Source organism: Penaeus vannamei, chromosome 1, assembly GCF_042767895.1.
Source record: "Penaeus vannamei isolate JL-2024 chromosome 1, ASM4276789v1, whole genome shotgun sequence".
NCBI classification, from domain to species: Eukaryota; Metazoa; Arthropoda; class Malacostraca; order Decapoda; family Penaeidae; genus Penaeus; species Penaeus vannamei.
Window position 1 is genome coordinate 22,821,294 of NC_091549.1, and position 11,108 is coordinate 22,832,401.

An 11,108-nucleotide genomic window follows, 5' to 3' on the forward strand; every position below is an offset into this window, starting at 1 on the left:
TCTTCCTAACCTCATCCTCCCTCCTCTCCCTCCTCCCCTCCTTCTCTCCCCAATACCTCTATCCCCTCCCCAACCCCCAACCCTTCCCACTCCCTTCCCTCCCTCCTTCCTTCCTCTCCCTAACCTCATCCCTCCCTCCTCCCCCTCCTTCCCCTCCAATATCTCATCCCCTCCCCCAACCCCTTCCGCTCCCTTCCCCCCCCCCCCCATAACCAACCCCCCCCCCTCTAATCACCCTAAAACAAGAAGCAGGGACGACATGCCGCCGGGACGCCACGAGGGGAAAAAGGCGGCCCTAACCTAACCTGTCCCAGATGACGTCATCATTTCGAAACCTACGAAAAGGGGCGAACCAATGAGCATGTTCCTTCCGGTTCGTATTTGGACAGCGAGAATATTTATAGGTCCTCGCAGGCGATATTGACATTTTCTCGAACGTGTGTGTGTATGTGTGCGTATATGTGTCTGTGTACGTCTGCGTTGTGTGTGTGTGTGTCTCCGATGTGTCTCCGTTGTGTGTACGTGTGTGTGTGTGTGTGTGTCTGCGTTGTGTGTATGTGTGTGTCTCCCCATTGTGTGTACGTGTGTGTGGATATCCAATACAGACCCGAGCGGTATCACACGCACGCCAAGCGGGATTTTGACAATCATTGAAAGTTTACCGCCGCGTCTTCTTCCAGCGAGGTTTTCATTTAAGGTTAGGTCGGCGGCCGAGGAGGACCTGCGCCCGAACTCGATCAGCCGAGACGGTTAATTCGTTTGAAATGCCTTACGTGGCAGTTCCTTGTATCCCCCCTCCTCCTTTCTCCTTTTCTTTGTCCTTCCTTTCTTCGTTTATCTCTTTCCTTTGTATTTCTTTCCTGCCTTTGTGTCTCTCTTTTGTTTTGTTTGTTTCTTTACTTGATTTTTCCCTTTCCCTTTCTTTTTTTCTTTAGTTCTTTCTCTTTTCTTAGTTTATACCTCTATTTCCTTTCTTATTCTTCTTCCTTTCTTCCTCCTCTTTCTCTCTCTCTCTCTTCCTCTGACTCTCTCTCTCTCTCTCTCTCTCTCTCTCTCTCTCTCTCTCTCTCTCTCTCTCTCTCTCTCTCTCTCTCTCTCTCTCTTTCTCTTTCTCTCTCTCTCTCTCTCTCTCTCTCTCTCTCTCTCTCTCTCTCTCTCTCTCTCTCTCTCTCTCTCTCTCTCTCTCTCTCTCTCTCTCTCTCTCTTCTCTCTCTCTCTCTCTCTGTCTGTCTCTCTTCCTTTCTCTCTCTGTCTCTCTCTTTCTCTTTCTTTCTCTCCTCCTCTCTCTGTCTCTCTCTTCCTCTCTTCCTCTCCCTCTCTCTCTCTCTCTCTCTCTCTCTCTCTCTCTCCTCCTCTCCTTCCCTCCCCCTCTCTCTCTCTCTCTCTCTCTCTCTCTCTCTCTTCTCTCTCTCTCTCTCTCTCTCTCTCTCTCTCTCTCTCTCTCTCTCTCTCTCTCTTCTCTCTCTCTGCCTCTCTCTCTTTCTCTCTCTCTCTCTTCTCTCTCTCTTCTCTCTCTCTTCTCTCTTCTCTCTCTTCTCTCTTCTCTCTTCTCTCTCTCTCTCTCTCTCTCTCTCTCTCTCTCTCTCTCTCTCTCCCTCTCTCTCTCTTTCTCCTCCCTTCCCTCCCCCCCTCTCTCTCTCTCTCTCTCTCTCTTCTCTCTCTCTCTCTCTCTCTCTCTCTCTCTCTCTCTCTCTCTCTCTCTCTCTCTCTCTCTCTGTCTAACTCTTCCTTCGTTCTCTCCTTCCCTCCCTCCCCCTCTCTCTCTCTCTCTCCCTCCCCCTCTCTCCCTCCCTCCCCCTCTCTCCCTCCCTCCCCGCTCTCTTCCACCCTCCCATTCATTCTTTCCCTCCCTCACTCCTTCCCTCCCTTCCCCTCTCTCCCTCCCTCCCCGCTCTCTTCCACCCTCCCTCATTCTTTCCCTCCCCCTCTCTCCTTCCCTCCTCCCTCCCCCTCTCTCCCTCCCTCCCCCTCTCTCTCCTCCCTCCCCCTCTCTCCCTCTCTTCCCCTCTCTGCCTCCTCTCCCCTCTCTCCCTCCCTCCCCTCTCTCCCCCCCTCCCCCTCTTTCCAACCCCTCCTTCCCTCCCTCCCCTCTCTTCCACCTCCTCCTCCTTTCCTCCCTTCCACCCTCCTCATTCTTTCCCTCCCCTCTCTCCTTCCCTCCCTCCCTCCTCTCCCTCCCTCTCTCCCTCTCTCCCCTCTTCTTCCTCCTCCCCCTCTCTCCCTCTCTGCCTCCCTCTCTCTCCCTCTCTCCCTCCCTCCTTCTCTCCCTCCCCCCCTCCCCCTCTCTTCTACCCTCCCCCTCTCTCTCTCTCTTTCCATCTCGCTCTCACAACAACCACTTTCTTTAAGGAACGAATGAAAAGCAAAATGCAAGAAGCAGCTCCAGGATGCACACAGAGCCATCTATTGGATCCTCGTGGCGGGCTTGGGACGTAATAACTCACGGAACGGGATTGTGTTCGCCGTCGATAGTGACGTGTTTGGCTTGCTGGCTTGGCGGTTGGAGTGGAAGACGCTTTGTGGTGAGAGAGGGAGGGGGGAGTGGAAGAGGCTTTGTGGCGAGAGAGGTGGGGGGGTGGAAGAGGCTTTGTGGCTAGGTGAGGGGAGTGGGAGAGACTTTGTGGCTCTGTGATTTGGTAGAGTGGAAAAAAGTTTTATTGCTGGGTGGGGGGAATGGATGAGGCTTTGTGGTGGAAATGGTAGAGACTTTGTGGCTTGGTAGTTTGAGTGGAAGAAGCTTTGCGGCTTGGTGGGGGAGTGGAAGAGGTTTGGTGGCTTGGTAGTGGGAGTGGCAGAGACTTTGTGGCTTGGTAGTTTCAGTGGAAGATGCTTTGTGCATTGGTAGTAGAAGTGGAAGAGGCTTGGTGGGGGAGTGAAAGAGGCTTTGTGGATTGGTAGCAGAAGTGGAAGAGGCTTTGTGGTTTGGTGATGAGAGTGGAAGAGGCTTAGTGGCTTGGTAGTTTGAGTGGAAGAGGCTTTGCGGCTTGGTGGGGGAGTGAAAGAGGCATTGTGGATTGGTAGTGGAAGTGGAAGAGGGTTTGTTGCTTGGTGGTGAGAGTGGAAGAGGCTTTGTGGCTTGGCAGTTTGAGTGGAAGAGGCTTTGTAGCTTGGTAGTGGGAGTGGAAGAAGTTTGGTGGCTTGCTAGTTTAAGTGGAAGAGGTTTTGTGGCTTGGTGGGGGAGTGGAAGAGGCTTTGTGGCTTGGTGGAGGAGTGGAAGAGGCTTTGTAGCTTGGTAGTGGGAGTGGAAGAAGTTTGGTGGCTTGCTAGTTTAAGTGGAAGAGGTTTTGTGGCTTGGTGGGGGAGTGGAAGAGGCTTTGTGGCTTGGTGGAGGAGTGGAAGAGGCTTTGTAGCTTGGTAGTGGGAGTGGAAGAAGTTTGGTGGCTTGCTAGTTTAAGTGGAAGAGGTTTTGTGGCTTGGTGGGGGAGTGGAAGAGGCTTTGTGGCTTGGTGGAGGAGTGGAAGAGGCTTTGTGGCTTGGTAGTGGGAGTGGAAGAGGCTTTGTAGCTTGGTAGTGGGAGTGGAAGAAGTTTGGTGGGTTGCTAGTTTAAGTGGAAGAGGTTTTGTGGCTTGGTAGTGGGAGTGGTAGAGGCTTTGTGGCTTGGTGGAGGAGTGGAAGAGGCTTTGTAGCTTGGTAGTGGGAGTGGAAGAGGCTTTGTGGCTTGGTAGTGGGAGTGGAAGAGGCTTTGTAGCTTGGTAGTGGGAGTGGAAGAAGTTTGGTGGCTTGCTAGTTTAAGTGGAAGAGGTTTTGTGGCTTGGTAGTGGGAGTGGTAGAGGCTTTGTGGCTTGGTGGAGGAGTGGAAGAGGCTTTGTAGCTTGGTAGTGGGAGTGGAAGAGGCTTTGTGGCTTGGTAGTGGGAGTGGAAGAGGCTTTGTAGCTTGGTAGTGGGAGTGGAAGAAGTTTGGTGGCTTGCTAGTTTAAGTGGAAGAGGTTTTGTGGCTTGGTAGTGGGAGTGGTAGAGGCTTTGTGGCTTGGTGGAGGAGTGGAAGAGGCTTTGTAGCTTGGTAGTGGGAGTGGAAGAGGCTTTGTGGCTTGGTAGTGGGAGTGGAAGAGGCTTTGTAGCTTGGTAGTGGGAGTGGAAGAAGTTTGGTGGCTTGCTAGTTTAAGTGGAAGAGGTTTTGTGGCTTGGTAGTGGGAGTGGTAGAGGCTTTGTGGGTTGGTGGGGGAGTGGAAGGGGCTTTGTAGCTTGGTAGTGGGAGTGGAAGAGGCTTTGTGGCTTGGTAGTGGGAGTGGAAGAGGATTTGTAGCTTGGTAGTGGGAGTGGAAGAAGTGTGGTGTCTTGCTAGTTTAAGTGGAAGAGGTTTTGTGGCTTGGTAGTGGGAGTGGTAGAGGCTTTGTGGCTTGGTGGAGGAGTGGAAGAGGCTTTGTAGCTTGGTAGTGGGAGTGGAAGAGGCTTTGTGGCTTGGTAGTGGGAGTGGAAGAGGCTTTGTAGCTTGGTAGTGGGAGTGGAAGAAGTTTGGTGGCTTGCTAGTTTAAGTGGAAGAGGTTTTGTGGCTTGGTAGTGGGAGTGGTAGAGGCTTTGTGGCTTGGTGGAGGAGTGGAAGAGGCTTTGTAGCTTGGTAGTGGGAGTGGAAGAGGCTTTGTGGCTTGGTAGTGGGAGTGGAAGAGGCTTTGTAGCTTGGTAGTGGGAGTGGAAGAAGTTTGGTGGCTTGCTAGTTTAAGTGGAAGAGCTTTTGTGGCTTGGTAGTGGGAGTGGTAGAGGCTTTGTGGCTTGCTGGAGGAGTGGAACGGGCTTTGTAGCTTGCTAGTGGGAGTGGAAGAGCCTTTGTGGCTTGGTACTGGGAGTGGAAGAGCCTTTGTAGCTTGGTAGTGGGAGTGGAAGAAGTTTGGTGGCTTGCTAGTTTAAGTGGAAGAGGTTTTGTGGCTTGGTAGTGGGAGTGGTAGAGGCTTTAAGGCTTGGTGGAAGAGTGGAAGAGGCTTTGTAGCTTGGTAGTGGGACTGGAAGAGGCTTTGTGGCTTGGTAGTGGGAGTGGGAGAGGCTTTGTAGCTTGGTAGTGGGAGTGGAAGAAGTTTGGTGGCTTGTTAGTTTAAGTGGAAGAGGTTTTGTGGCTTGGTAGTGGGAGTGGTAGAGGCTTTGTGGCTTGGTGGAGGAGTGGAAGAGGCTTTGTAGCTTGGTAGTGGGAGTGGAAGAGGCTTTGTGGCTTGGTAGTGGGAGTGGAAGAGGCTTTGTAGCTTGGTAGTGGGAGTGGAAGAAGTTTGGTGGCTTGCTAGTTTAAGTGGAAGAGGTTTTGTGGCTTGGTAGTGGGAGTGGTAGAGGCTTTGTGGCTTGGTGGAGGAGTGGAAGAGGCTTTGTAGCTTGGTAGTGGGAGTTGAAGAGGCTTTGGGAGAATCTGGGAGGGTATTGTAGATTCGTTGTTTTCCACCTTATTTGTTTGCTTGTTTCTCGCTGTCTATCTGTCTATCAATCTATTTCTCTGTCAATCTATATACCTATCTGTTTTTTATGCATATTTATCCCTTTCTCTCTCTAACCATACATGATATATATGTCCATCACTCCAGCAACTTAATCTCATACATTTACTCATATGTGTATCTTCCTCCACTACCTCTCTTTATCCACATTTTTCTCGCTGTTTGTCTGTTTGCCTTTTTTTTTCTCTCTCTCTCTTTCCATCTATTCCTCCTCCTCTTTCTCCTCTTCCTCCTCCTCCTCCTCTTCGTCCTCCTCGTCCTTCTCCTCCTACCCTTCCTCCTCCTCCTCCCTCTTCCTCCTCCTTCTCTACCTTCCTCATCCTCCTATTCCTCCCCTCCCCCTTCCTCATCCTCCCCCCTTTCTCCCTTTCTTTCTCCTCTTCCTACTCCTCCTCCTCCTCCTCCCCCTTCCTCCTCCTTCTCCACCTTGCTCCTCTTCCTCCTCTTCCTCCTCCTCCTCCGCTCCGCTCGGCCAAGCTTCACCCTTCTGTCGGTCCCTTTGTGCTGATGCAGATGTGCTCAGCGACGGTGTAGTCCCATTAGAATAACCCATTTCTCCTTTCTTCTTGATGCTGAGTTTGACTGACGCTGATTTGAACCATTCCCCTTTTTTGTCTGCTTTTTTTGTGCTCGTATTAATGTATATTTGCTTATATTTTCTTTATTTTTTTACTCTTTTTATATCTGGTGTGTCTCATTTTTTTTAAGATGACCGGCGCTGAATAAGATTTATTAGCGTGGAATGGAGCTTTTGAGATCTTGTGTGGCCTTATTAATGTATCCTTGACACTTACCTTTTGCATTTGAGTTTTCCTCCCCGAGTTGAAGCGAGATCGTAAAGATAATACGCGGGACACGTCAAGCAGAAATCCCCGATAATGCAGAGTCAGAGGTCCCTTGTATCATGCATGGTTCTTCTTAGTGCGTATGGAAGTGCAGCTGAAACTCGGTTCTATGTTTAAGGAGGACGTCTTTCAGCTGTCAGAGGCCGAGGACGCGCGCGCACCCGGAGTGGTTGCGGAGGAGCTGCCGTGAAGGTCCGGGAACGCTGTAGATCACAGGTTATTAGTGTATATCCGCCTGACACGTGACAGACACAAGGAAGGAAGGGTATACACACGGTGGAGAAGGCAGAGCAGAGACGGAGAAGGAAGAGGAAGGAAAGAAGGAAGGAAACGGCGCGGTCGAGTGCTGCTGAGCAGGATATACAGCGTCCATGGTCACGCAACGACCCTGCCGCAGCGCCCCAATCACTCTGCTTCATTTCGTCTTCGGACATCCCTCCTCCGGGCATTCCGCCTCTGGACATTTCGCCTTCGAATATTCCTGCCGCGGGCGCCCTGCCTTCGACAACCCGCCTCCTGACGCCTGCATCTGAGTCATGATCCGCCGGGATGCTGCGCCTTCACACGACCTGCCTGTGAGTGCGAGCATCCTCTGGTTCACCCGCCTCCGGCTCTGCTCCCGTTGACAAGCTGCATCCAGCGCAATGAGATGCTGTTCCCAATAAACATTATGTCCCGGGCTTTAAGGACTGTCTTGCGGCGTCGTTAAGCACTCTATTGCGATCGGGATCAACGATTTACAAGCGACTTTGCACCTCGAGCACTGTAACAGTAGTCATCTTTACGACGCCGTTGAACCTTATTACTGCGATACCTATAATAACGAAATTACCCCGAGCGCGGTACACACCTACGCTACTTGCCCGGCCTCTAACAGCGAGATCAGCAACGTACATGCTCAGCTTGTTTAGAAATTCTACCCATATTACTACCACATGGATACAGTATCACTAATACTGTATATGTGTAATAAATTCTATTATAGAGCACATTCTCTGACGCCATGTGGGTTTTCGCGTCCCTGTTCTAGGCGAATTAGAGCCATAACAGTGGCATGTTTACCGTGGCTGTATGTTTTGTAAAGTCCGTTGTGAATTGACCAACCTGTCTTAAATTTCTTTTTTTTTTTCTCTCTCTCTCTTTCTCTCTTTTTTACAATTTTTTTCGGCTTCTCTTTAATCAGCGGATATGTAATCTAGTAGAAGTGATAGCGTGTAAATGTGTGTTTATAGATACGTCTGTGGATCAAACGAGAAAATAACAAAAATATATATTTTAGGTCCAAAGTAAATCCTGGAGCGCTTGTCTGTCATCTGTCTGCTTGCGAGACAGCTGGCAAGACGCGGGTTGCGAGACGAGGTCGATCTGGAATCTCGAGCGTCAGGGCCTTTCTTGGCTCGTTTTACTCTTCTTTTTAGATCTTCGCGAATTTCTTTTGCGCGTAACAGTTTGGACATAATCCCCTGAGCGGAACATGTTACATTTTACGGCTCAACCTCCGGGAAGATCATTTTGTAGCATTGACTTTTGCATGCGCGGCGGCCTTTTGCAACACGATCCCTGCGAATCATCCGTGGCGGCACAAAACCTGCGATGTGGCAAAGTACCATGGCAAAAAAAAGGCAAGATAAGAAGTGAAATTAACAGGAGAATACCGTAAACAAAGAACAGATACGGATCACGGAGCGAACCCCAAATCGAGGCAACGCCACATTGGGAACACATAATTGTTGACAAGTCGCAGTTTCTTCGCCCAAACCAGCGGAGGAGCCGACTCGTCCGAGAACGATACTACGAGCACCATGAACATTAGTTTCGACAATACCAACAAGCTACTTCCTCCCACTCAAGACGACTGAGTTGGCTTCGCATCTGCTTGCTCGTCCATCCAAACAACACTGAAGGAATACTAGGCATGTCAGCATTTGCATCATCTTTATTATTACCATTGTTGTTCTCGTGTTATTATCATTGTTATCATCATCATTATTATTATCACTACTACTATTAGTGTTATCATCATTATCTTTATCGTCATCTTTATTGCCATTATCATCATCATAATTCTTATAATCATGATTGTTATTACTATCGTTATTACACAAGGTAATTCTTCAGGCCTTATCAACATTCGAACCGAAGATTAATTCGAGATCTATTCCCCGATCTCTACAGCACCCTTTTGTTGACGCTAATGACCCCATCACGGAGGGCGTGGTCCCTAACCTACGGGAGTGAGTCCTGGCCAGTTGCGACCCACAGCACCAGCTCAGCCCACGCTCTCGACGACCTCGGACCCATCTCGCCCACTCCTATTCCGATCAAAATTCTACAAAGAATAATTGCTATTGGGGATTGGGGAAGCTATTTTCGTCCATATTCGATCGTCGCCGGTTTAGAGACATGAAGGGGACGCTTCACCTTCCACCAGTTGGTTGACTTTGATGCTTTTAAGTCATTTCAAACGTAAACAGGCCACGAGAGGTCGCCATCCTCACCATCGACCTACGGAAAGCGTCGACCTCACCGAACACACGTCTAATCGAGGAAATAACATGCCTGGGATTCGACATCTTAGGGAAATAGAATTCTTCCTACACCGACCTCCGGGCACTGGAAACTCGAGCAAATAACCGAATCTCAGAAGTGATACCTTAATACGGTTTCTCCGCCCATTATCGTTCCTAAAAATCGACAATGGTAATGGCCTCCACGCGAAAATTTGCAAATATGTTGAAGACAATGTTACAACCTCAATGTTACAACAGCACAACCTCACACGGACCGCTGTAAGACAACAGCTGATCACGAAATTCCTTCAAGCCATACGTAGGTATAGGTGTCTGTGAACAAAATCCAAATAAATGTCAAGAAATACACGGATTCAAAGCCAATGAATTAACCGACAGTGAGAGAAAGTCGAAAAGAATGATCAGATCCGAATTGATCCACAAAACGATAATCATGCAAATGCAGCAGATTTTAAAAAAAATCCTATATTATTATTTTTTTTTTCTATATTATTATAACTATTATTATTTTCTGCCGCCAGAAAGACAAGTCAACCATATAGACTTCACATCACAAGTTTTTTTTAATATAGGAAAGTAGGCAAAATATTTAGATCATCATTTTTATCACCATTATTATCTTTTTCATTATGATTATCATTATCATCATTATTATTATCATTGTTACCGCTGTTCATATCATTATTGTTATTATCATCATTATTATTATCATTACTACTATTATTGTTGTTATCATTATCATTATCGTCATTATCTTTACTGCCATTATCATTATCACAGTTCTAATTATCATGATTGTTATTATATCGTTATCATTGTCATTATCATCAAATCAATATTAGCATCATGATTACTATCACTATTGTTATTATTATCATTATTTCTATCATCATTATTACTATTGTTGTTGTTGTTGTTGCTATCATGATTAATATTACACTTATTGTTACTTGTACTATCATTATCAAGATTATCATTATTATTATTATTATTATTATTATTATTGTTATTATTATTATTATTATTATTATTATTATTATTATTATTATTATTATTATTATTATTATTATTATTATTATTATTATTATTATTATTATCATTATTATTATCATTATTATTATTATTATTATTATTATTATTATTATTATTATTATTATTATTATTATTATTATTATTATTATTATCATTATCATTATTATCATTATCATTATTATTATTAGCATTATTATTATCATTATTATTATCATTGTTGTCATTATCATTAATATTATCATCATTATTGCCATTATTATTATCCTTATTATCACTTTTGTTATTATTTTCATTACTGTTATTACTATTACTATTATCATTATCATTATCATTAGTATTGTCATCATTGCCATCATTATTATTATTGTCACTATCATCATCAGCATTATCATCGTTATTATTATCACTGTTATTATTGTTATCATTATTATCGTCATTATTATTATCATTATTATTATTATTATCATTATCATTATTATTAGTATTATTATTAGTATTAGTATTAGTATTAGTATTAGTATTACTATTATTATTATTATTGTTATTATTTTTTTATTATTATTACTATTATCATTATTATTATTATTATTTTTATTATTATTATCATCATTATTATTATTATTATTATCATTATTATTATTATTATTATCATTATTATTATGGGTATTATTATCATTATAATCATTATCATTATTATCATAGAAATAATAATGATAATAATAATGATGATAATAATATTATGAATTAGCATTATTATTATGATTATTATTGTTATTATCATTATTACTATTATTATTATTATTATTATTATTATTATTACTATTATTATTATCATTATTATTATTATTATTATTATTATTATTATTATTATTATCATTATCATTATTATCATTATTATCATTATTATCATCCTCATCATTATCATTATTGTTATTATTATTATTGTTATTATTATTATTATTATTATTATTATTATTATTATTATTATTATTATTATTATTATTATTATTATTATTATTATTATCATTATCATTATTATTATCATCATAAAGATAATAATTATTATTATAATTATCATTATTATTATCATCATTACTGTTATTATTGTTATTACTATTATTGTTGTTTTGATTTTTATATTGTTATACTTTAACATTATCATCATTATTTACTTTATCATAATCATTATTTTTGTTATTGTTAGTATTACCACCATAAGTAACATCATCGTTATTACCATTATCTTATTTTCATGAACAGTACAAGTAGTAGTAATAATAGTGGTAGTA

The 11,108-nt window shown here is 43.8% G+C and overlaps 1 protein-coding gene across 1 annotated transcript; it reads right to left on the reverse strand.

Moving 5' to 3' along the window:
* Positions 1 to 2,593: 2,593 nt before the first annotated feature.
* On the reverse strand, positions 2,594 to 7,261 carry LOC138862707 (adhesive plaque matrix protein-like). The gene is made up of 7 exons (XM_070125548.1): positions 7,151 to 7,261; positions 6,778 to 6,908; positions 4,835 to 5,203; positions 4,280 to 4,648; positions 3,725 to 4,093; positions 3,436 to 3,657; positions 2,594 to 3,263 (listed from the first exon to the last, which is right to left on the reverse strand). The coding sequence occupies exons 1-7, from the start codon at positions 7,259 to 7,261 to the stop codon at positions 2,594 to 2,596; spliced, it is 2,241 nt and encodes a 746-aa protein (XP_069981649.1).
* Between the last annotated feature and the right edge of the window lie 3,847 nt (positions 7,262 to 11,108).